At 47.5% G+C, this 25,347-nt stretch overlaps 1 protein-coding gene across 1 annotated transcript in view; it reads left to right on the forward strand.

Annotated features, from left to right (window-relative positions):
• WDFY4 (WDFY family member 4) overlaps positions 1–25,347 on the forward strand; it is a 185,690-nt gene that overhangs the window by 71,518 nt on the left and 88,825 nt on the right. Inside the window, exons 27-39 of the mRNA XM_083440157.1 lie at positions 291–367; positions 764–863; positions 1,546–1,751; positions 2,581–2,750; positions 3,500–3,625; positions 5,043–5,204; positions 7,067–7,243; positions 8,451–8,571; positions 10,423–10,580; positions 11,454–11,683; positions 14,969–15,078; positions 15,828–16,019; positions 18,246–18,382. Of these exons, the coding sequence (XP_083296283.1) occupies positions 291–367; positions 764–863; positions 1,546–1,751; positions 2,581–2,750; positions 3,500–3,625; positions 5,043–5,204; positions 7,067–7,243; positions 8,451–8,571; positions 10,423–10,580; positions 11,454–11,683; positions 14,969–15,078; positions 15,828–16,019; positions 18,246–18,382 (1,966 nt within the window). The remainder of the gene's footprint in view (positions 1–290; positions 368–763; positions 864–1,545; positions 1,752–2,580; positions 2,751–3,499; positions 3,626–5,042; positions 5,205–7,066; positions 7,244–8,450; positions 8,572–10,422; positions 10,581–11,453; positions 11,684–14,968; positions 15,079–15,827; positions 16,020–18,245; positions 18,383–25,347) is intronic.

Below are 25,347 nucleotides of genomic sequence, written 5' to 3' on the forward strand. Positions count from 1 at the left end.
CCTGCAGACCAATCATACTGCTGCATTGTTCTAGGACCAATCAGACTGCGGCATTCTGAATCCTATTGTTCTAGGATCAATCAGACTGCTGCATTTTGGATCATATTGTTCTAGGACCAATCAGACTGCTGCATTCTGGATCCTATTCAACTCAGTACATAACAACAACTTACCACATTTTTCAGCCAATTAGAACAGTGTTCTGAGCTCACTCTAAGAAAGATGCTGAGTGTTGTCGTGCAGAACTGGTAACTCTACTGACAATTGACTGTTTCCCCTTTCTTTGAAAGGGTCGGCTTGTTCTTGGTCTACACTTTATACCCTTCCTCTGTGGATGAAAGCCATACCTGCCCGGACTATGAAGATGGTAAGGACTGGCACTGTGTTGAATATTCAAGAGGTTCCATTTACGCAAATAAATAGTGAACAGCCACGGTGATTTCCACAGCTGCAGTGATGCAGCTTGGCTATTGCCAAGGCTACTACAGCAGGGATGAGTGGACTGGATGAGTGGGTTAGATTCACACTAGGGGCGCAGAAGGGATGGAAAGGCTGACAGCATCTGGAGAGCACCATGTTGGCTATTGCTGCCTTAGAGTGTGGCTCTTTTAGAAATAAAACAATTCTCATATTCATTTTTAGTTCTTGGCTGTTGCAAACCTTTAGGAACTATTTCGCTGTTGCCTCACCGGGGGGGACAAATAAGATTAAACCAGGTTGTTCAGAACTTCATGCACATCTGTTTTCATCTTCTGATTTTTAGGCTTAGGCCAAACATCTGGAAAAATGATTTGGCTACGAAACCAGCTGCTGAGAATGCTGCTAGATGTGATGCGTTCCGATCAACTTTATTTTTCCTCTGAGTAAGTAGGATTATGGGGCAGAGGAAGGTGAGAGGTGGGGCAGGGCACCAGATGTTGGTGTCACACAGGGTGCTACTAAAATTCGAGATGCCAAGGTCCGTCACTGGTCCTGACGAAGGAATGTAATAGTGTGGTATTGAATTTCACCCTGTGGAGTGCCAGAGAGCTTTGTGAAGCTTGTAACTATACTGAATTTCCAGGGCCCGGCTGAATTACCCATGTAGTGCCATGGGCACAGGGCCCTTTACAAGAATCAAACATTACCAATTGTGTCTCCAAGGTAAAAGTAAAGGGACCCCTGACCATTAGGTCCAGTCGTGACTGACTCTGGGGTTGCGGCACTCATCTCGCTTTACTGGCCGAGGGAGCCGGCGTACAGCTTCCAGGTCATGTGGCCAGCATGACTAAGCCGCTTCTGGCGAACCAGAGCTGCGCACGGAAACGCCGTTTACCTTCCCGCTGGAGTGGTACCTATTTATCTACTTGCACTTTGACGTGCTTTCGAACTGCTAGGTGGGCAGGAGCAGGGACCGAGCAATGGGAGCTCACCCCATCGCGGGGATTCGAACCGCCGACCTTCTGATCGGCAAGTCCTAGGCTCTGTGGTTTAATCCACAGCGCCACCTGCGTCCCGCATTGTGTCTCTAGGTGGCGTCTTTTAACCAGGTTGTTTTCCACACAGGATCCAAGAAGAGGTGTTCCAGACTCTGGGGCCCGACTGGTTCATGATGTTCACACAAAGCCATGTACACCCAAGCACAGTTGTGCTGGCTGTGAAGTTTCTACTCCATTTTCTCCACAATCGCACACTCCTGCATAAATTTAAAGAGGGGATGATGGCTGGCCTCTGGCTTGAGAACTGCTTGGCGGGGCTGAATATTTTGATGGGTAGGTCCTGAGTACCGTATTTTTCGCTCCATAAGACGCACCTAGTTTTTAGAGGAGTAAAACAAGAAAAAAATTATTGGGGTAGCCGAATGCAAAAATCCTGAGGATCCATGTGGATCCGTGCTTTGTAACCATGTTTTTGCACCATTGCGGCCCCACACAACAGTGGGTGTGTGGTTTTTTTGGTGCAGGCTGTAGCCATGGACATGCTATGTGATCTGATGGTGAATTTGGGGTGACCCAATGAAAAAATCCTGAGGATCCATGGGCTTTTACCTCCCCCCTCCCAGGCAGCCTCCACTAGCGTCCCTTATCTCTCTCCCGAACCCACCGATCAACTGTTTCCTTTCAACACTCCCTTCCCTCTTGTTTGCCTTAGTGTCTTTCCCTTAGCTGGAGCAGTTTTTTGCTCCTCCTTTTCTTCTAATTTCTCTCCTTATTGCTTTAGTCTTCCTGTTTCCCCCCTTTGCAAGTTTGCTGTCTTTACTTCCCCCCTCCCAGGCAGCCTCCTTTATCTCTAGCGTCCCTTATCTCTCTCCCCAATCAGCAAACTATCAGCGGCTTTGTTTCAACACTCCCTTCCCTCTTTCCAAAAAAAAAGAGCATGATCTGCTTTTTGCCCCTGAGCAATTCAGCTCCAGGGACCACACATTCACTCCATGCAGAGACATTTCCCCTTACTTTTTTTTTGGGGGGGGGGAGTGTGTCTTATGGAGCAAAAAATACGGTATACTTGTTCTTGTTACATCAAGCCTGATCAATGTTCTGCCATTTCTGAGTGGTTTAGGAGAGCGTTACTTTTGTTGTTCTTGTTTTTTTATTTATTTAGATAATTTAAAGAGTTGCCCTCATACCTCTGAGTGCAACCCATACCTGCTGCCTGGATTTGCAGAGCTCAAAACATTCCTGAGCAAGTTTGTTTATGTCCCTGAGATCTACTTCCTTCTGTCGGGACTGTTCTTGGCCACCCCAGTGTTTGAGCCACCAGATGAAACCAAGGTAGGTTCTTGAAAAGTAACATTTCTCCATAACAGATGAAAAACAGACCTGGTTGATAATTATGCCAGACTGTTGATCTCACTAATTTCAGGACATCAGTCAAAGCTGTGTGTGCTGGCAATATTCTGCACAAAAGCAATTTTGTGGTTCTACGTATGGTTGCATCAAGATTATTTGGGTGTGATGTGCATAAGTCTAGCCCTTCTCAGTAAAACACTACACAGAGAAGGCTCTTAATAAAGCCAATCATGTGTGGTTTTTTTGCAGTAATTAATGTGCAATGTGGAAATGCAGAGAGGGAGAGAAAACATGAATAAATCGGAGGAATTGACAGCCATGACCAAGCGAGCAAAGCAAAATGTTTGTGATTAACAGACTGCTTTACTCCAAGCGGTCCTAGGGTGGATTTCAAAAATGTCACAGTTAAAGCAAGTACAATTTACTTAAAAAATAATAGAACCAAGCAACCAATAACAGCAGCAAAACAGCAGCATGAAGCAGTGCAATTCCAAAAACCTTGAAGATGAAAAGTAGAATGCTGGTTTCGATTTGGAGGCGATTTGAAACTCCAGAATGTAATGAGAATTTTGGAAGCATCCCTATTCTAAAATTCGAGACTTCCTCCATACTCACTGCCCCATATGTCAAACTTAGCAGTTTGGTTGTTTGGTGGAGGAATATGTAGCTGCTGTGTTTAGACACGGGAGCAACTCCTCCTCCTGTAGATTCACAGTAAACCCTTCTTTCAGGCAGATTTGGACTCAATGTTACAATGGCTGCTGTACAACCACTGTAAGGAGGCTGTAGCCAGAGTTGGGTTGTGCCCGGAGGGAGCGGTTCTGCTGCTCGAGATGGTGAAGTCCATAGTGAAACAGGTGAGCGCTGTACTGGGAATGTTGCAGGCTAGAATCGGATAGGCTGGAGGGATGCTTGAGGGCAAAACACACATGCTGCAGTAGGGAGGGGAAGACTGCCAAATGGTTGGCACTTGGGAGTCAGGCAAAGTGAAGCTACCTTTGAAGGTGACCCAGAAACTACAATTAATCCAGAATGTGGCAGCTAGACTTGTGACTGGGAGTGGCCGCCGAGACCACATTACACCGGTCCTGAAAGACCTACATTGGCTCCCAGTACGTTTCCGAGCACAATTCAAAGTGCTGGTGCTAACCTTTAAAGCCCTAAATGGCAGTGGCCCAGTATACCTGAAGGAGCATCTCCACCCCCATCGTTCAGCCCAGACAGTGAGGTCCAGCTCTCAGGGCCTGCTGACAGTTCCCTCTCTGCAAGAAGTGAGGTTGCAGGGAACCAGACAGAGGGTCTTCTCAGTATAGTGGTACCTCAGGTTACATACGCTTCAGGTTACATACGCTTCAGGTTACATATGCTTCAGGTTACATACTCTGCTAACCCAGAAATAGTGCTTCAGGTTAAGAACTTTGCTTCAGGTTGAGAACAGAAATCGTGCTCCAGTGGCGTGGCAGCAGCAGGAGGCCCCATTAGCTAAAGTGGTGCTTCAGGTTAAGAACAGTTTCAGGTTAAGTATGGACCTCCGGAACGAATTAAGTACTTAACCCGAGGTACCACTGTAGTGGCCCCACCCTGTGGAACGCCCTCCCATCAGATGTCAAGGAAATAAACAACTACCTGACTTTTAGAAGAGATCTGAAGGCAGCCCTGTTTAGGGGAGGTTTTTAACGTTTGATGTTATATTGTGTTTTTAATATTCTGTTGGAAGTCGCCCAGGAGTTATTATTATTATGGAGTAATCACCAGAACAAGGAGCATGAAATCCTATCAACTTTGCTGCAGTGGTTGGGGTAGCTGGTCCAAAAACATCTGGAGGATCACCTGTTTCCCCATCCCTGATCTAAACTGATCCTAGCATGAACACATGACCAGTTTAAATGGAAACAGATAGAAATTGCCACAGGGTGATTGAAAACTGCCACTGCCATAAGCTGGACATGACCAACAAGCAGCCATGTTAGTTAAACCAGGAGTGGGGAACTGTATCTTGGCCGGAGGGCCTGGTCAAAACGCACCCAACCCTCCATTGGTCGCTTTGACTATCAATCATGTGATGTGACTTTGCAAAAATGACCCCGGAGGGCAGATGTTTGATGTCTTAATTTGTTGGAAGCTGCCCAGAGTGGCTTGGACAACCCAGTCAGATGGGTGGCATATTAATATTAATAATAATTAATAATAAGGCCTGCAGCAGAGATTTCTCATGCTGGGTTAAAGGCTTCTTGAATCGGTATGTTAATAGACAAAACCTATGTTTGTATCCAGACTCCAGCAGGTACAGAGGATTCATGGGAGATCACTTACCCAGGGCACATTATGCAGTTCATCTACCTCGTATATCACAAATACTCTGAGGATCCTCTTTGGTACAGCTCTGACTTCCTCCAAGCTTTGGCCCTGGTCATCTTTCCCTCTGCAGTATCTCAGGTATGAACAGCCAATTGTCTCATGGGCTTATTATGTTGATTCTGTCCCTCAGAAGACAGTGATGTAGTGGCTGTTGACAAGAGCAATACAGTGGTACCTCGGGTTACATACGCTTCAGGTTACAGACTCCGCTAACCCAGAAATAGTGCTTCAGGTTAAGAACTTTGCTTCAGGATGAGAACAGAAATCGTGCTCCAGCGGCGTGGCAGCAGCGGGAGGCCCCATTAGCTAAAGTGGTGCTTCAGGTTAAGAGCAGTTTCAGGTTAAGAACTGACCTCCGGAACGAATTAAGTACTTAACCCAAGGTACCACTGTAATTAGGGACGCGAGTGGCGCTGTGGGTTAAACCACAGAGCCTAGGACCTGCCGGTCGAAAGGTCGGTGGTTCGAATCCCCACGGTGGTGTGAGATCCCACCGTTCGGTCCCAGCTCCTGCCTACCTAGCAGTTCGAAAGCACCCCTAAGTGCAAGTAGATAAATAGGGACTGCTTTCTAGTGGGAAGGTAAACGGCGTTTCCATGTGCGGCGCTGGTGCTGGCTCGCCAGATGCAGCTTAGTCACGCTGGCCACGTGACCCGGAAGTGTCTGCGGACAACGCCGGCTCCCGGCCTCTTGAGCGAGATGAGCGCGCAACCCTAGAGTCGGTCACCACTGGCCCTGATGGGCAGGGGTACCTTTACCACTGTAATTACCTATCTGTGCAGGATTGTTTTGTTTGCTAAACATATGGCCAGAGTGAGGGTCAAGATCCTAGCATGGGGCCCCTTCCACTATTATCCAAGTCTGGATCATGCCCTTCCCATCGAAATCCACCTCTGTGTCTTTTTCTGTTAGAAACTGATGAAACTTTTCTTCTGATAGGACTTTAACGTATAACAATTTTTCATTTCTGTTGCTGCTGGTTTTTAATGTATACAGTGCTTATAATAATAAATAAAATTTGTTTATTTATACCCCACCCTTCCAGGTTCAGAAAACCAGGCTCAGGGTGGCTAACAACAAATTAAAAACACTTAATTGTAGAAGCGGCATAACGTACAGTATAAAAACATGAATAACAATAATATTCAAAGTTCAGAAATCAATTTGGGGGAAATCCATCTAATAATCATTAGATAGTCACCAGGGCTAGCTGGCTGAATCAGTCCTACTTAGCCTCAGATCTGCTAAAATATTAAATAAAAGTATCCAGTTTTTAAAATTATGATACAGTGGTACTCCGCAAGACGAATGCCTCGCAAGATGGAAAACCCGCTAGACGAAAGGGTTTTCTGTTTTTCGATGCGCTTCGCAGGACGAATTTCCCTATGGGCTTGCTTCGCAAGACGAAAATGTCTTGCGAGTCTTGAGGTTTTTTCCGCTCCCCACCCCCTTTTTCTAAGCCGCTAAACCGCTAATAGCCTTTTAGCAGCTAATCCGCTAACCCCTTAAGCCTTTAATAGCCACTAATAGCCGCTAATAGCCGCTAAACCGCTAATAGCGCTAATCTGCTAAGCCGCTAATAGGGTTGCTTCGCAAGACGAAAAAACCGCTAGATGAAGAGACTCGCGGAACGGCTTAATTTCGTCTTGCGAGGCACCACTGTATTGCATTGTACTGACTATTAATATTACAGTGGTATCTCGGGTTAAGTTAGTGGAGTCTGTAACCTGAAGTGTATGTAGCCTGAAGCGTATGTAACCTGAGGTACCACTGTATTAATAATAATAATTATTATTATTATTATTATTATTATTATTATTATTATTATTATTATCTTCTGCACCACCCTTTTCGATGAGGAGCCAAGAATGAATGCCGCTATCCAGTCCAAAATACTGTTTGAAGAATGTGACTCCCTGATTCTTTTTCTCTTTCATCAGGGCAGTATTTCACCTTCCAACAGCCTGGCGACTGACAGTAAGAAAAACGATGCCTTTTCCGCTTCCCTGCACCCTGCTAGGAAACAAGTGTGGGACTTCATCCGCCTCCTCCTGATGGAAAAAATCCTCGTTTTCTCTGCTGAGAGACAGTGGCACCCCTTGGAGTTACTTCTTGAGGTCGGGTCCATATGACAAAAATAGCACCCGTCCCTTGATGCTGTGTCCTTCATAGATGACAAGGGGTTAAAGGGGAGGAGTTGTTTGGCGCCCATGGGATACTGGAATCCACTGCTAATAATATTAATAATCATCATTTTATTATTTGCACCCTGCCCATCTGATTGGATTGCCCATAATGCTTCCAGCATTATGAAAACACAATAAAACATCAAACATTAGAAACTTCCCCAAACAGGGCTGCCTTCAGATGTCTTCTGAAAGTCAGATAGTTGTTTATTTCCTTGATGTCTGGATTTCCCCAGCCACTCTGGGTGGCTCCCAACAAAATATTACAGAATAAAACTTCAAACATTAAAAACTTCCCTAAACAGGGCTGCCTTCAGATGTCTTCTGAAAGTCAGATAGTTGTTTATTTTCTCGACATCTGGTGGGAGGGCGTTACACAGGGCGGGTGCCACTACCGAGAAGGCCCTTTGCCTGGTTCCCTGTAACCTCACTTCTCGCAGTGAGGGAACCGTCAGAAGCTCCTCAGAGCTAGATCTTAGTGTCCGGGCAGAACGATGGGGGTGGAGACGCTCCTTCAGGTATACTGGGCTCCTAACCAGCAGAGCCTTGAGGAGCAGTGGGCAGGAAAAGGGCTGCTTTGAGCTCCCCCCCCCCATTCCCCCCCCACTCTTTTCACATGAACTGGGGCTCCATACACAAGCGTGCAATGTAAAGTCTGCTGAATCGGCTTGAGGATTCATCATTAAAAGTTCCTTGGAGACTTTTGGCTGGGAACAGGATTTCTCTTTGTTGTTGTTGTTGTTTAGTCGTTTAGTCGTGTCTGGATCTTCGTGACCCCCTGGACCAGAGCACGCCAGGCACTCCTGTCTTCCACTGCCTCCCGCAGTTTGGTCAAACTCATGCTGGTAGCTTCGAGAACACTGTCCAACCATCTCGTCCTCTGTCGTCCCCTTCTCCTTGTGCCCTCCATCTTTCCCAACATCAGAGTCTTTTCCAGGGAGTCTTCTCTTCTCATGAGGTGGCCAAAGTATTGGAGCCTCAGCTTCAGGATCTGTCCTTCCAGTGAGCACTCAGGACTGATTTCCTTAGGAATGGAGAGGTTTGATCTTCCTGCCGTCCATGGGACTCTCAAGAGTCTGGATCTGCCTTACTGGTGCTTCCTGCAGACTCTGATGATTGCTATGTTATTGCTGTGCAGGCTTCTGAGGAGAATGCCACCGCCGAGCAGAAGAAGTGCTTCCAGACAGAGCTATTACTTTCCATCATAGATATCTTCTACATAATTGGCCAAGATGATGGGGAGGCATCAAACGCACAAGGTGAGTGCCACAAGTAGCTAGGTCTGCTCTATATCTGTGGAGAAAGAAGGTAGGAAGGCTATGGATCACTGGCCAACATCAAGTGGACCAGTCTTCTGGAACTCAGTGGACTTGGGACTCAGCTACATTAGTAAAATAAAATTCATTAAAAAGCGTTTGAAATGCATTATAACACTGTGACACCAGATGGCGCTGTGGAGTTCCGTCTTTCAGCAATGTGAAACGTTTTTCACACGTTTTCCTGAAACATTTTTTTCATGTGTCTAGATCTAGCCTTGGTCTGATCCAGGGAGACATTTTTTATGTTCTTTGAAGCAAGAGTGTCCTGTCTATAAAAAGGTGCTAAGTGTTTTTGCCCTGTAAATGTAAAATGTATAGAGAGGGAGCACAGAAAAGGTGCATTTGAGTGACATTTTTTTCCTCTAGAACTCAGGATAGTCCAATGAATGACAGGCTGCAGATTTAGGGCAGACAGAAGGAAGTGCTACTTTACAAAATATTCATGGGATTTGTTTTCACAAGATGTGGCAATGACTACTATACAGATTAGGAATGAGCAAAATCAATATTTCTGAGTTGTGTCATTTTCACACGGGTTCATAAATCTGTTCCATCACATTTCCTCAACAACCTGTGAATTATTATTTTTACAAAGAAAACACATACGATATTTTAAAATGTGTTTCCTCACGAAACGCATATTTAAATTGGCATTTTATCTCAGTGCATGAATTTCTAAATGTATCGTACCCCAAGATGCATATTTTAAAAGTACGTTTTAGATATATTTTCTGAGCTGAATTTAAAAGCACTTGAACCTCCTTATAATTGTAACTTCATTCAGTCTCCTTCAAACAAACAAACAAATGACTTCTTCCTTGCCACCCATGGGGGTTGACAGAATCTGTCTGACAATACTTTTTTTTTTTGGTGGGGTGGAGATTCCAGAGGTTATCTGCAGAGTCCTGCTATCCAATTCATGGGGACACGGGTGGTGCTGTGGTCTAAACCACAGAGCCTAGGGCTTGCCGATCAGAAGGTTGGCGGTTCGAATCCCTATGACGGGGTGAGCTCCTGAGCTCCTAAATCATTATCCTAGCACGATATAATTTGTGTCTAGCAAGCCACGGCAGCAAATGGTCTAGATGAGGTCTATTTTTTAGACTCTGGATAGCATAGGACCCGGGACCTAGGTGGCGCTGTGGGTTAAACTACAGAGCCTAGGACTTGCTGATCAGAAGGTCGGCGGTTCGAATCCCCGCGATGGAGTGAGCTCCCGTTGCTCGGTCCCTGCTCCTGCCAACCTAGCAGTTCGAAAGCACCTCAAAGTGCAAGTAGATAAATAGGTACCGCTCTGGCGGGAATGTAAATGGCGTTTCCGTGCGCTACTCTGGTTCGCCAGAAGCGGCTTAGTCATGCTGGCTACATGACCCGGAAGCTGTACGCCGGCTCCCTTAGCCAATAAAGCGAGATGAGCGCCGCAACCCCAGAGTCGGCCACGACTGGACCTAATGGTCAGGGGTCCCTTTACCTTTACTATCTAAATCATTTACCTAGCATGATATAATTTGTGTCTAGCCAGCCATGGGAGCAAATGGTCTGGATGAGGTTTCTTTTTAGACTCTAGATAGCGTAGGACCTATGCCATAGGGAAATAACACAGCAAGTCATGTAAGGAGCACAAGTTCCCAGTTGTCAATGAGGAGCTGGTGTCTAGGGGATGAGCTTGGCTCTTTCATGATCTAACACACCTGGGTGCATCAGCAAGATAAACTTGCCGTTTTCCACACCCTTGTCCCCTTTTCGATCCACTACGTTACAGAAATGGAAACCTTCTTTTCTACCTTGCAGGGAACGGTGGTGCCAAAAATGCTTTGGAGCCGGCCATGCCGTCACTTCTCGTGAATATTTCCTATTTTATCCAGAAGCTGGTAGAGAAGCTTTATGCAGGAATGTTTGCCGCTGACCCTAGAAAAGTTATTCTTTTCCTTGCAGAGCAAGTGATTGTGGTAAGGGGCTTCTTCGCTTACTTTCCAATGCTGTTCTAAAGTCTCCTGGTGCAGAAAATTATCCTGAAACTTCCTTCTATCAAATTTAATTTCCATGGGAGGAGGGGGTAGTTTTGACAGCTCCCTGGTTATATTCTTGTGCAGTCTATTTGGACGGGGAAAACAGTGGTTGGATACAGAAACTCCCGCACAAGAGAGGTGGGGGTTAAGAATAAATATTGAGTGTTTCTGTGATGCACACCCAATTATGCATCTTACCAAAAGCAGTGGGGAAGAAGACAACAGCTTTCTGCTGTCCCATATCATAAACAGTGAAGTGGCTAGACCACATTCCGCATTTCTGTTTACGCTCTTTTGCAAATCAAATGCATGCTTGTGACTCTTAAAATGCAAAAATGAAGCGGGGATAGGTTTTAGACATCCCTTCTAAACTTTTTCAGCAGGGGGCCGGTCAGCTGTGATGGGAGTTGTAGTTCAACAACATCTGGGGACCCACAGGTTGAGAAAGGCTGACCTAGATGAACATGCCTGCTTCCATCTTGCACAAGAAGGCATTTTCAGTAACGAAAAAGGGCAATTTGACTTTATTTTTTTTGCTCCATTCAAAAAGGGGTCCACTATTTACTAAGGCCTGAATCTTGGATGCTGGGACTAGATCCAAAAGAAAGTTGGCTTTATGCCAGGCATGGCCAAACTTGACACTCCAGATGTTTTGGGACTACAACTCCCATCATCCCTAGCTAACAGGACCAGTGGTCAGGGATGATGGGAATTGTAGTCCCAAAACATCTGGAGGGCCAAGTTTGGCCATGCCTGCTTTATGCTCAGACCCAGATCTGCTACGTTCTGATGCTTCTTATTTTCTTCTGCCAGGTCACAGAAAAGGGTTTTCTCCACAAGGAAGCCGTCCTAAGCATTCTGTACAGCAGCTTGAACCGAGCTATTCTGTACTACCTGTCTACTTCCCTTCCTGATCAGCAGAGGCTGCTCAGTGTCCTTCAGACTCTGCAGCAGCAGTGGGACGTCATTTTTGCAACGCACAACTCTAGCCTGGACTTCACCATCTGCCTTCTGTATTGCCTGTTGCAATTCAGGCCCCTGAGGTAGCAGAGCCGTCTTTCCCATAGGGCTTGGTGGTGCGTCGCGCCAGGGCGCAGGCCTCTCAGGGGCGCCCCTGCAAGTGGGGGAGCTGTGTGGCTTTGCCGGAGGTCTCCCCTTTCCCTGCATGCCCTCCAGCTGCGCCCTGCCAACCATAAGGCTGCCAGGCATGCAGCTTCCCTCCCAAGCCTCCTCGGGAGGAGAGCGATCCCCGCAGAGGCTTAGGATGGAAGCTGCCCTCTCCTCCCGCAGAGGTTTGAGAGGGGCGCAACTTCACTCCCAAGCCTCTGCGGGGATTGCTCTCTGTGCTGGTCCCAGGGGGGTTACCGTGCAGCGTGGTCTGAGTCCGGTCCTGGGTCAAGGGTCTGGAGGCTGTCTATCAAGGGCAAAGCGGGGTCCAAGGCAAGGAGTTGGGTGAGGTCAGGAACTCTGGCAGGAGAGCAGGACAGGGTGCAGACAGGAACAGGCTACCAGCAATGTTGCTCCCGCACCTTGGGACTGGGCTGACTGGCCTTTATCTCCTCTGGGGCCTAGGGCAGTCCCGGCCCACAGGTGACTCGCCTCTCCTGGCCTTAAGGCGAGCACTCCTCCTGATAGAACTTAGTTCCCTCCGCCTCTATGCCCTGCGCCTCTGCAGCTCAGGAGAGGCTGGAGGGTTACTGGACCCAGAGGCAGCCTCACCTTCCCCTGACAGGGCTGAGAGTGGAGCACCTGCAGGCAATGGGTTCTCAATCACCTCCGGAGCCAGAGTGGATTCATCTGGTGTGTGCTCCTGAGGATCCGGCACAGGTGCGGGCCCTTCAGATACAAGCCCCTGCCCCGGCTCAGGCGGCCCTGGAGGTGGGGACTCCTGTGCAGGCTGGGATTCCTCCGGTTCAGCCTCTGAATCAGATTCCCAGGCCATCACATTCTCCCACAGCGGCATGGGGGAGAGTTGCGCCCCCCCATGGCTGGCAGTGTGCAGCTACGGCCACCCCAACACTATTTGTGGTAATTTGGGGGCGCTGGGCGGATATTTGCACCCCGGCGCCGCATCTGCTAAAGATGGCCCCGTGAGGTAGTATTCCTTATACTCTTTTGATAAACTGTTAACGGTGTTAGCTGCTTCCGCTGGAGGGTAGGCGAGAGAGTGGAAATTTTGCTGTCTCTTCCTTTCGAGGGCAAGGTGTGCCAGACCTGGCTTTTTTTAAAAAAATATTTTTTATTAAATTTCCATTTAACAAACCAATCATATCAGATTAAATCCAAATTATACCAATACACAATAAATTCCAAATGTTTAGCCGAATTTTAAATTTTTGTTGGGGGTACCCATGCTTCGAGTTCAGAAAGGGTCCAGTCATCTCATATTTCTGCTGCTTTGATGTTCACAAGTCCCATCTTCCCATCTCTTTGTTGTTATCCTTTTTCTTCTTAATAACCTCCGAGTATTTCCACAGGCAAGTTGAATCAAACCTTATTTATGTTTCTGTGTGAACTTTGTAATGCTCTCCCATAATTCATCTCACGCTGATCCAAAAGTCCTGTACCAGCGGCCGGCGCCATTTTCGACAATTCCGATGAAATACAGTCTAGGCGTCTGCTCCTTAATTTTCCCAGACCAGTTGCACCATAAATCAGTCTTTCCAGAGGAGTTCTGCCAATTCAGATCTATAATCCACACATGAAAGCAAAACGGTGGCTCACCTCCCCCTTTGACTGTAAATCTCGCAACAAAGTCTGTCTCATAATGTGCTAGACCTGGCTATGGGGACACACATGCCTTAGTCACATCCAGACTTGATTATTGCAGTGTGCCCTTGCAGAATATCTGCGAACTTCAGTTGGCTGAAAATGCATGTGACAGCAAGGATGCTGATTCGCGCCCACCCTTGGGAGCTTGTGACACCCAGGGCTCCCCCCCCCCCGCCAGCTGGAGCTCACAGGAGCTTGGCCCCAGCACCTCTCAGGTGGGAGCCATTGCCATGAACAAGGAAAAGTTCATGGTGAGCTCTAGAACCTCTCTTTCTAGAAAAATAGCATTGGTGACACCTATATTACAATGGTCCTGCCAACCTAGCAGTTTGAAAGCACGTCAAAGTGCAAGTAGATAAATAGGTACCACTCTGGCGGGAAGGTCAACGACGTATCCGTGCACTGCTCTGGTTCGCCAGAAGCGGCTTAGTCTTGCTGGCCACATGACCCGGAAGCTGTACGCCGGCTCCCTCGGCCAGTAAAGCGAGATGAGCGCTGCAACCCCAGAGTTGGCCACGACTGGACCTAATGGTCAGGGGTCCCTTTACCTTTACCTATATTACAGTGGGCTCGTCCAGATTTCCTTTTGTGCGCCATTTCTAGGCACAGGTCTGGGCTTTAAGCTCCATTGTCCAAGCACTTACTTTCCCCCCCTTATTTGCCCAAATGCTTTCCCCAGGAAAACCTGCATTTCACCACTGAATCGAAGCAAGCGGCAATCGGTTTTGCCAGGGATTGCCATTTGCTCTGGTTCAGTGGCAAAATGTTTTCCCAGGGAGAGTGCCAGGACCAAAACCCCCCCTCTCAGATACAGAGCTTTAAACTGTGGACCTGTGACTGGCAAGGAAGTATGAATGAGCCCAGCGACTGCACTGGTTACCAGGCACCATCTGAGGTGCTCCTGTTTATCTTGAAAACCCAAAATGGCTTGCGCCTCAAGATGCCTTAGGACAGGCTTCCTCAAACTCGGCCCTCCAGATGTTTTGGGACTACAACTCCCATGATCCCTAGCTAGCAGGGCCAGTGGTCAGGGATGATGGGAATTGTAGTCTCAAAACATCTGGAGGGCCGAGTTTGAGGAAGCCTGCCTTAGGAGCTGGGGAACTCCTTGCCACTTGACTGTCTGGGCTGCGTTTTTTTAGACTGATCCCTACTTTTAAGCTGTTTTACCCACTGCTCTCGCCTCTGTTTTTATTTTACAGTGCAGTGGCTGTTTCTTAATTTCATTTATATTTCTCTGGTTTTAGCTGGAGCACTGGGCTGCCATAGAAGGGCAGGATAATACGTGTTGGGAGCAGGTCAGCAATAAATCACACGGCATCAGTGTAGTTAACCCTTTATTCGAGGAAATAAGGTTGGCCGTGCCATAGCAAGGTCAAGCAAAGGAACATGTGTCAGCCAGATAGAGAGGGAGGGTGGGAGATCCAACGAAGAGGTGGCTGCTAAGGCAAGTCATGTGCTCCTCTGCTGATCTGTGATCCGGTTGGTTCCACCCATCAATAACTGTAAGCAAACGTGCTGTTCATTCAGTCATGCCATGCCTCTGTTTACTGCAGCGATCCAGAAAACTACGAAGCAAAGCAGAGAGCAATGTCTGATTCCCGTGTTTTCCTGGACCCAGACCAAGACGAGGGGAGGATGGATGATAACTCTGCTTTAAAGAATGGTAATGTATACAAATGTGGGTGGCGCTGTGGGTTAAACCACAGAGCCTAGGACTTGCCGATCAGAAGGTCGGTGGTTCGAATCCCCACTACGGGGTGAGCTCCCGTTGCTCGGTCCCTGCTCCTGCCAACCTAGCAGTTCGAAGGCACGCCAAAGTGCAAGTAGATAAATAGGTACCGCTCAGGCGGGAAGGTAAATGGCGTTTCCGGGCGCTGCTCTGGTTCACCAGAAGCGGCTTAGTCATGCTGGCCACGTGACCCGGAAGCTGTACGCCGGCTCCCTTGGCCAATAAAGCAAGATGAGCGCAGCAACCCCAGAGTCGGTCACGACTGGACCTAATGGTCAGGGGTCCCTTTACTTTAATTTATACAAATAATGGGGGTTCTCTTAGGATAGCACTGTGTTACACTGTGTTCCTCCAAAAGCTTGCCACATTATGACAATGAACGCTCACACCTTCCCTTGTGGGTGCCCTTTGCGGGACCGTGTGCAGCACCTCAGGCCACCAGCTGGTTGGGCTGGCCTGCCTCCCTGTGCTAGTCATTTGGGGTTCCCACCAAACCCCAGTTAACCTATCCACACTGTTGGGAGGCGGGGCCAGTTGCATAAATTGGAGCTGATTTGTCTGGAAGCTCAGCCAGGCTGATAGCTATAGTTGTCCTAAGTCCCAATTCTAGAAGAGGAAATTACCTTGCTTCCTGGTGGCACCTTCTCCCACCAAACACTTTCCCCATTTTTCTTTGTTTCTAGTTCAGCAGGATATCTGGAAGACAACCGAAGCCATCTGGATCCAACTTCTCTCTCAAAGGAGAAAGGATTTGGAAGATGCCTACAAGATGTCTCTCTCTACAGAGACAGCAGTCAGCACTGAGAAACTGAAGATGACCGACACGAGTCCTTTCTGGGAAGAAATCATGAGAAAGGCTTGGAAGCATTTCCTAGGTCTGTGTTCTTGAGTCATGCAAAGCTTTTAACAGAATCAACTTCACAGAATGGTGTTCTTTTTAATGACTTGGAGACTGGTCTCTTTTGGAGCTACCTGTCATGATACCCTTTGATAAGGTAAAAGGTAAAGGGACCCCTGACCATTAGGTCCAGTCGTGACCGACTCTGGGATTGCAGCGCTCATCTTGCTTTATTGGCCGAGGGAGCCGGCGTACAGCTTCTGGGTCATGTGGCCAGCATGACTAAGCCGCTTCTAGCAAACCAGAGCAGCGCACGGAAGCGCCGTTTACCTTCCTGCTGGAGTGGTACCTATTTATCTACTTGCACTTTGACGTGCTTTCAAACTGCTAGGTTGGCAGGAGCAGGGACCAAGCAACAGGAGCTCACCCCATCGCAGGGATTCGATCTGCCAACCTTCTGTTCGGCAAGTCCTAGGCTCTGTGGTTTAACCCACAGCGCCACCTTGTAAACTTTACCATGACATTTTGCTGCCTGGTGTCAGAAGGCAGGATAGGCCATTGATATTCCCCTCATGAAAGTTCATAGAAATCAGGTCAGCTGACAGGATGTCTCCCCCCAATTCTCTGAGAGTCACATGGCTTTCTCCAGGCAGGCAATCACCTGATTCGTTTCAGTTTACACAACCAAAAGGAGGTGGTGACCCAAGCAAGCTGAAGACTGATAGGCCCAGAGCTTGAGAATGAATGCAAAACTAAGGCAAAGTCCGGATCCTGGACTAAGACAAGATGCAGATTAAGTTTAAGACCACATTGAGCCCCACCCCCTGACTGCATTTGGCCTCCTAAATGGCTGGTGCCATTTTCTACAGCCATTGACTTCTTCTAGGCTGCAGTAATCATCATCATCATCACCATCATCATCATTTATTATTTATACTCTACCCATCTGGCTGGGTTTCCTCAGCCACTCTAGGCAGCTCCCAACAGAATATTAAAAACACAATACAACATATGCTAGGATCAGTTTAGATCAGGGATGGGGAAACAGGTGATCCTCCAGATGTTTTTGGACCAACTCCCCCAACCAGTGCAGCAAAGTTGCTAGGATTTCATGTTCCTTGTTCTGGGGATTACTCAATAATAATAACTCCTGGGTGACTTCCAACAGAATATTAAAAACACAATAAAACATCAAACATTTAAAACTTCCCTAAACAGGCCTGTCTTCAAATGTCTTCTAAAAGTCAGATAGTTGTTTATTTCCTCGCCATCTGATGGGAGGGCGTTCCACAGGGTGGGTGCCACTACCGAGAAGGCCCTCTGCCTGGTTCCCTGTAACCTCACTTCCTGCAGTGAGAGAACTGCCAGAAGGCCCCCAGAGCTGGACCTCAGTGTCCGGGCTGAATGATGGCGGTATAAGAAAGTGTTCACAAGAACAGAATTCAGGGCCCCCACTCCCCTGTCCACCTCTCTTTTTCTTGATTTAAAAATAACTTTTTATAAACATGGATCACAGGAATGATAAATGATACAAAAAAATAGACCAAGTCTTCTCATGTCATTTGCACATCACAAAAATGGTATAATACAACACATGGTTCATTATTAGTGGTCAATGTAGAAGTTCTTGGTTGGTGAATTTACCATAGCTAAATGTCCAATAGGGAGCTCTTGTGATTAGATTAACTATGAGTAAGAGTCATTTTTCCTCTTAGGTTACCAATGAAACATAATATAAAGTGTTGGTATACTATAGGTGAATGTGTTAGGGTTGCTTCCTGTTGTTGTTGTTATAACCAGGAATAAAATGATCTGAAGCGATTATCTGGAGTTCCTCAGATTTCTTTCTCCCTTATCTGGAGTTAATTTGGGTACAACCAGCACATATGAGTGTTTGGTGGGTAATGAAAGGACTGTCCCAAACCCAAGGTACCTTAAGGGGCTAGAATGTGACCATCCACATTTGCCATCTTATTTGGGTTTTAAGCCAATGTTACTATAATAACTTATGTAGAAAAAATACCGGGGATTTTTGTTTGCTGCTAATTTTTTGCTAGGTCGCCTCCACCACACTTGTAGAACTGGGGAGAGGGAAGGACTTTTAAACCAGTTTTAAAATCTGGTGTGGATATGCTTTCAATTTGCCGTGTATCCCATGCGCGTACCTGGTTCATGCTCTTTGTACCTTCTGACGTATTTCCTGACCTGTAGAAACCTTTGCCTGCTTTGGTTTCAACAACTGTTTCTTCTCCTTGTTCTTTAGCGTCAGAAAAGAAAATTCCCCAGAGCAAGGTTCCAGCTCAGCCTTCAGACAAGCCGCGTTCCTGGAGTGGAAGCTGGTCTCCAGCGGTGAAACTGACCCCCAGCCGGAACCTGAAGCAGACGGGATACAAAACGCAGGTAACATGCATCTTCAGATCACCTGAACAAATTTTAGGCTTTAGGCAAGGCATCTGGTAAGAAAAAAACAAAACTCTAAGGGACTAGAGACTTCAGCCAGGACAAAAAACTAGACTAGCTTTGCCTCAGAATGTATCTGCTACTTTTTGTTTCTAGAATTTTATTTTTTAAAAAAAAAATATCAAAAACATTCAGGACACATATCCCATATTTCATATCCATACATTTTAAGAATTGCTAAACAATTATTAACTTCCTCTTTAAACTGTTAAATTTTTACAGAACCCAACGTAAGAATGAAGACTGTTCTGTTTCAACTTTATTTGTCCTCAAGTTCTTTAAAAAACCTCTGTTATTATATAACAACAACAACAACAACAATTTTTTATTTATAGCCCGCCCATCATTCTGGGTTTCCCCAGCCATTCTGGGTGGCTCCCAACAGAATATTAAAAACATGATAAAACACCAAACATTAAAAACTTCCCTAAACAAGTCTCCTTCAGATGTCTTATAAAAGTCAGATAGTTGTTTATTTCCTTGACATCTGATAGGAGGGTGTTCCACAGGGTGGGCACCACCACCGAGAAGGCCCTCTGCCTGGTTCTCTGTAACTTCACTTCTTGTAGTGAGGGAACCGCCAGAAGGGCTTGGGGCTGGACCTCAGAGTCTGCGTTGAACGGTGGAGATGCTCCTTCAGGTATACTGGGGTGAGGACATTTATTTTTACTTATAATCTACACCAGGGGTCAGCAAACTTTTTCAGCAGGGGGCCGGTTCACTGTCCCTTAGACCTTGTGGGGGGGCCAGACTGTATTCTGGAAAAAAATATGAACAAATTCCTATGCCCCACAAATAACCCAGAGATGCATTTTAAATAAAAGCACACATCTAGAAAGTTTATTTTCCTCAGATTTCTTTCTCCCTTCCCTGACTCCCATCCAGTTAAACCCAGCTCTTAATACCCCACTCAGTGATTGCTGGTACTGTACCTCTGCCTTTTCCCAACAATGTGCTATTAAAATTCCACATTAAATTAAAAACCCTATTCCCGTTATTTATTTGTGGCCAATTTTCTTGTTTTGAGTTGAAAATGAAAGATAGGAAATGTGGAGGGCCTAAAAATGTAAAGGAGGCAGCGATCCGTGGGGGTAAGAGAGGCTTGACTGGGAGTTGCGTGGGAGAAAAAGTCATCTCCTCTGACACTGAGGTCGTGACCCAGTCGTTTTCTGTCTGCTAACATCTTGAGTCAAAATATACCCATATTTTTCGCTCTATAACACGCACCTGACCATAACACGCACGTAGTTTTTAGAGGAGGAAAACAAGAAAAAAAATATTCTAAATGAAACAGTGGATGTATGATTTTTGTGGTTCATGCTGTGGCCACAGACATGTGATCTGACAGTGAGTTTGGAGTAGCCCAATGCAAAAATCCTGAGGATCCATGTGGATCCATGCTTTGTAACCACGTTTTTGCACCACTGTGGCCCCAGGCAACAGTGGGTGCGTGATTTTTTTGGTGCAAGATGTAGCCATGGACATGCTATGTGATCTGATGGTGAATTTGGGGTGACCCAGTGCAAAAATCCTGAGGATCCATGCTTTGTAACCACGTTTTAAGTGGGGAGGGAAGGAAAAGCACTCAAGGGACAAGGAGCACGCGTGGGGTGTGTGGAGAAGAATGAAGAAGAGGGGTATAAGAGGAGAAGGCTCCTCTCCTCTCCCGCTTTGCTCCTTTAAGGAAGCAGGCTCTCTGTCCCTCTCTCCTCCCCACTCAGCGGCTCTTCTCCCGCTTTGCTGTTTCAAAGCGAGCCACGGAGGAGGGAAGGAAGAGGAACCATGGATCCTCTGCTCACGACTGCAGCAGATCCCCCCGCCATCCGTAGGCATTCGCTCCATAACACACACAGACATTTCCCCTTACTTTCTAGGAGGAAAAAAGTGTGTGTTATGGTGCAAAAAATACGGTATTTGTTATCAGCATAAGTTGGGCTTTTTCTCCAGCAGTGCAAAGCAGAGCAAATAAGAAGGCTCAAGGCTTGTCCTTTTCCTCCTTTTGTTGAGCGACTCGCTTCCAGGTGTGCTGTGAGTCCGTGATACAATTGAGTGCTGGCACCAACTATTTGCCTTGGGGTCTGTTTAATTATTTCTTAAAATTAATTTTGATTATTACAGCTGATTACACCTCAGTGAGCAAAGTAATTGATATTTGTTAATGCATCCCAAGGAACGCTTTGTACAACATGCTTTTTGCTGTTGAAGGTTAAAGACTGTTATTGGTTTTCCCCTAAATATGCCCACATCATTAGTTCTTGCAGCAGAAAAGGTTGCCATCTGGAAAAGCCAGCACAGAGACATTATTCAGGCACAAGTGCATGAAATTGGTGTTTCTGCGTCTTCTGTCTTTCTTCGCTGAAAGGGAGAGGCTCATAATTAAAGGAAGAGCTGGGTTCTGGGACATTACTCATTTTGTGTTATTCTTTATCATGTCAGCGCCTGACAGCTCCGAATCTGATAAATTGTGCTTTCTAGTGTGACACGGAACCAAGTTTCCAAATCTTTCCCTCTTTCCCTGCTCCAGGCAGTTGTGTGTTTATGTGCTTCTCAGGCCGGCCGGCCTGCTCTGCGGTCCACAAAGATACTTGCAAGAGATTGTCTCTGTAGTAGTCAGATACACAAATGGCTGCAGACTTATTTTTCATGAAAGCAAGATGGCTTGAGTGTCTCCCCTAAGGCCAGGCCTGACCTTCTTTTAGCTCCGGTGCACTTTGCAAAGAGATTAGCCGAGTGTGAGGATGGCTGTTTGACTAAGACTCAATTTGAGTCAAATACCATGGCTTAACCAGTGACCAGCAGTAAATCAATCAATGCTGTTCAGACAGTAAAGGAGCAGAAATAGGAGCTCATTTAGTGATTTTTTTCCAATCAAATTTTGTTCACTTTTTGACTACTTTTTAAAGAGTAAATTTAATATGTGAGTGTCAAGCACTTCCTTTCAAAATATGGATTTGGTAAGTTAAAGAATGATTTACTTCCAAATTTTCCAAAGGTTAGATGCATGTGCTTTTCCATACAGCAGTCAGAAAAGTTGCGCAGGCAGTAAAACGTAGCTTAGTTAGTAAAGGTAAAGGTAAAGGGACCCCTGACCATTAGGTTCAGTTGTGGCCGACTCTGGGGTTGTGGCGCTCATCTCGCTTTATTGGCCGAGGGAGCCGGCGTACATGTGACCAGCATGACTAAGCCGCTTCTGACGAACCAGAGCAGCGCACGGAAACGCCGTTTACCTTCCTGCCTGGAGTGGTACCTATTTATCTACTTCCACTTTGACGTGCTTTCGAACTGCTAGGTTGGCAGGAGCTGGGACCAAGCAACGGGAGCTCACCCCATCACAGGGATTCGAACCGCCGACCTTCTGAAGTCCTAGGCTCTGTGGTTTAACCCACAGAGCCACCCGCATCCCCGTTACAAAGTAACTGCTTAGTTACAAAGTGGCAAAAGTTCTGAAACTATTGGCCTAGGAACTCAAGAGGGGCTGGTGAGATCCATGAAGTTGAGCTGGAGCAACCAGCTCAAACCACTTCACATGCTGAGCTTTTCGGCTAGACTGAATAGAACAATAGGCTTGATTACCTGTTTCCTCCCAAGATGCTGGGAAATGATAAGTCCTGCAGGACACCTTACTCTATGGCGTTAACCCCTTCGTGTATTAATTAGACTTAACCATGTTGGTTATATGAGGCTGGTTATCCCAGGGACGTAGCTTACCTTACTGCCACCCGGGGCGGATGGGCACACCTGGGGGTGCACACACAAGGGGTGCAGAGGGAGCGTGGGTCTCCAGAGCTTCCCCGCACGCAGGAGCCCAGCCAGGGAGAGGGGCAGCTTCCACGCCGCCAGAAGCTTCCACCCTGACCTGGAAGCCTGACCCAGGAGTGCACAGCCTGGTGGTGCCCAGCCATTATTCAAGCTTCAGCCCAGAGCCCAGTGGAGGGGTGGAACACAGAGACGCTGCCACTGCCTCTCCCCTCCTCACCAGTGCTTCTGCCCCCTGGTCAGGCCTGACCCCTGGGGGCCGGGAGGGCTAGGCCTGGCAGCGCTACACCAGGCTATCCTGCCTCGCACAACGGAGCCTTGGGTTTGGACAGAGATGCTGCTTCTTCCCTCCCCCACTTCCACCCCCTGGGTCAGGCCTGGCCAGGGAGTGGAGCCACTGGGCCAACATGCTAGGTTGGGAGAGCATTGCCGCCACCCCAGGCCTCCATTGCGGCCCGGCCTCGGCCCACTCGCCCTCCCTCTCTCTTGCCTGGCTTAGGGGCAGCTCCCACCGCCAGCAGCCCAAAGGGCAACTGGGCACGGCTTGGCCTTGTCTCCCTGCAGCTTAGTGCCGCCGCCCCCAGTCACCCCCCCCCCCAAGCTACGCTAGTGGGTTATCCCACATGGTTTTTGTCACTTCTGTACTTGGCTATGGCAAGAAGAGAGCTAAACAAGGGCCCAGCTTTGGTTGACACCGTGGCTTAGCACATTGAAGTGTAAGGTAATGGACCCCTGGATGGTTATGTCCAGACAAAGGCGACTGAAGTTGCGGTGCTCTTCTTGCTTCAGGCCGAGGGAGCCGGCGTTTGTCCACAGACAGCTTTCCATGTCATATGGCCAGCAGGACTAAATTGCTTCCGGCACAACGGAACACTGTGATGGAAACCAGAGTGCACGGAAATGCCGTTTACCTTCCCGCCACAGTGGTACCTATTTATCTACTTACACTGGCGTGCTTTCAAACTGCTAGGTTGGCAGGAGCTGGGACAGAGCAATGGGAGCTCACTCTGTCGTGGGGATTCGAACCGCCGACCTTCCGATCAGCAAGCCCAAGAGGCTCAGTGGTTTAGACCACAGCCCCATCCGCTCCCTATGGAAGTGTAGGAGCAAAAAGGAGCAGGGAGGACCAAAACTGCTGTGAGCTGCTCTCTGGCAGCTTGCATGTTCATGCAATCCTAAGAATCCATAGTCCTCTAAGGATAGTCTGAAGCTCAACATCAAAAAAACAAAGATCATGGCCACTGGTCCCATCACCTCCTGGCAAATAGAAGGGGAAGAAATGGAGGCAGTGAGAGATTTTACTTTCTTGGGCTCCATGATCACTGCAGATGGTGACAGCAGCCACAAAATTAAAAGACTTCTGCTTCTTGGGAGAAAAGCAATGACAAACCTAGACAGCATCTTAAAAAGCAGAGACATCACCTTGCGAACAAAGGTCCGTATAGTTAAAGCTATGGTTTTCCCAGTAGTGATGTGTGGAAGTGAGAGCTGGACCATAAAGAAGGCTGATCGCCAAAGAATTGATGCTTTTGAATTATGGTGCTGGAGGAGACTCTTGAGAGTCCCATGGACTGCAAGAAGATCAAACCTCTCCATTCTTAAGGAAATCAGCCCTGAGTGCTCACTGGAAGGACAGATCGTGTAGCTGAGGCTCCAATACTTTGGCCACCTCATGAGAAGAGAAGACTCCCTGGAAAAGACCCTGATGTTGGGAAAGATGGAGGTCACAAGGAGAAGGGGATGACAGAGGACGAGATGGTTGGACAGTGTTCTTGAAGCTACTAGCATGAGTTTGACCAAACTGCAGGAGGCAGTGCCTGGCATGCTCTGGTCCATGGGGTCACGAAGAGTCAGACACGACTAAACGACTAAACAACAACAACAAGGAAGTAAATAGAGCAGTGGCCCTGATCCCCTGCACACTGCTCTTAGAATTAGGGTTGTCCTGAAATTTGTTTCTAACTCTGATTCCCCCAGCTCCCAATTTCAGATTAATGTTGCTTTTCAGACCACAAGAAGCCTGAACATTATTTCTAATTATTGAAAGGTTCATCAAATCAGCACAGCTGTTACACAGGCTGCCCCTGTTAGGCAAGGGACACGGGGGTCACAAATTCAAGCCTACGCACAAGTCGCTTGATCCGTAGCTTCACCCTGATGCAAGATGTGGGTGGGGTGGGGGTAATTGTACTCCATGTACCCCATAATTCAAGCTGGCATCATGGGGCAAGTAGGCTTGATTTTCCTTATGCTTCTGCCTATAATCTGTCGGAAAACTTCAGTGGGGAGTCAATGCTTCTTTGTGCACATAGAAGCGCTGTTTGTTGGCCAGATCATATACGACAACTTCACTCCTGTGATGCTCAGCATCATGCCAGAAGAAAGGTAAAGGTAAAGGGACCCCTGACCATTAGGTCCAGTCGTGTCCGACTCTGGGGTTGCGGCGCTCATCTCATTTTACTGGCCGAGGGAGCCGGCGTACAGCTTCCGGGTCATGTGGCCAGCATGACCAAGCCGCTTCTGGGGAACCAGAGCAGCGCACGAAAACGCTGTTTACCTTCCCGCTGGAGCGGTACCTACTTATCTACTTGCACTTTGACGTGCTTTCGAACTGCTAGGTTGGCAGGAGCAGGGACCGAGCAATGGGAGCTCACCCCATTGCGGGGATTCGAACCACCAACCTTCTGATTGGCAAGCCCTAGGCTCTGTGGTTTAGACCACAGTGCCACCCGTGTCCCATGCCAGAAGAAACTGGACAGCAAATGCCACTGAGCTCAGTGAGACATCTAATTAAACATTCTGAGGATTGCTCTAGGGATGTGGGTGGCGCTGTGGGTTAAACCACAGAGCCTAGGACTTGCTGATCAGAAGGCCAGCGGTTTGAATCCCCACGACGGGGTGAGCTCCCGTTGCTCGGTCCCAGCTCCTGCCAACCTAGCAGTTTGAAAGCACACCAAAGTGCAAGTAGATCAATAGGTACCGCTCCAGCAGGAAGGTAAATGGCATTTCTGTGCGCTGCTCTGGTTTCGCTAGAAGCAGCTTAGTCACGCTGGCCACATGACCCAGAAAAACTGTCTGCGGACAAACATCAGCTACCTCGGCCTGTAAAGCGAGATGAGCGCCACAACCCCAGAGTCGTTCACGACTGG

The sequence above is a fragment of the Podarcis tiliguerta genome (genome assembly GCF_965153285.1).
Source record: "Podarcis tiliguerta genome assembly, chromosome: 5".
NCBI lineage: Eukaryota > Metazoa > Chordata > Lepidosauria > Squamata > Lacertidae > Podarcis > Podarcis tiliguerta.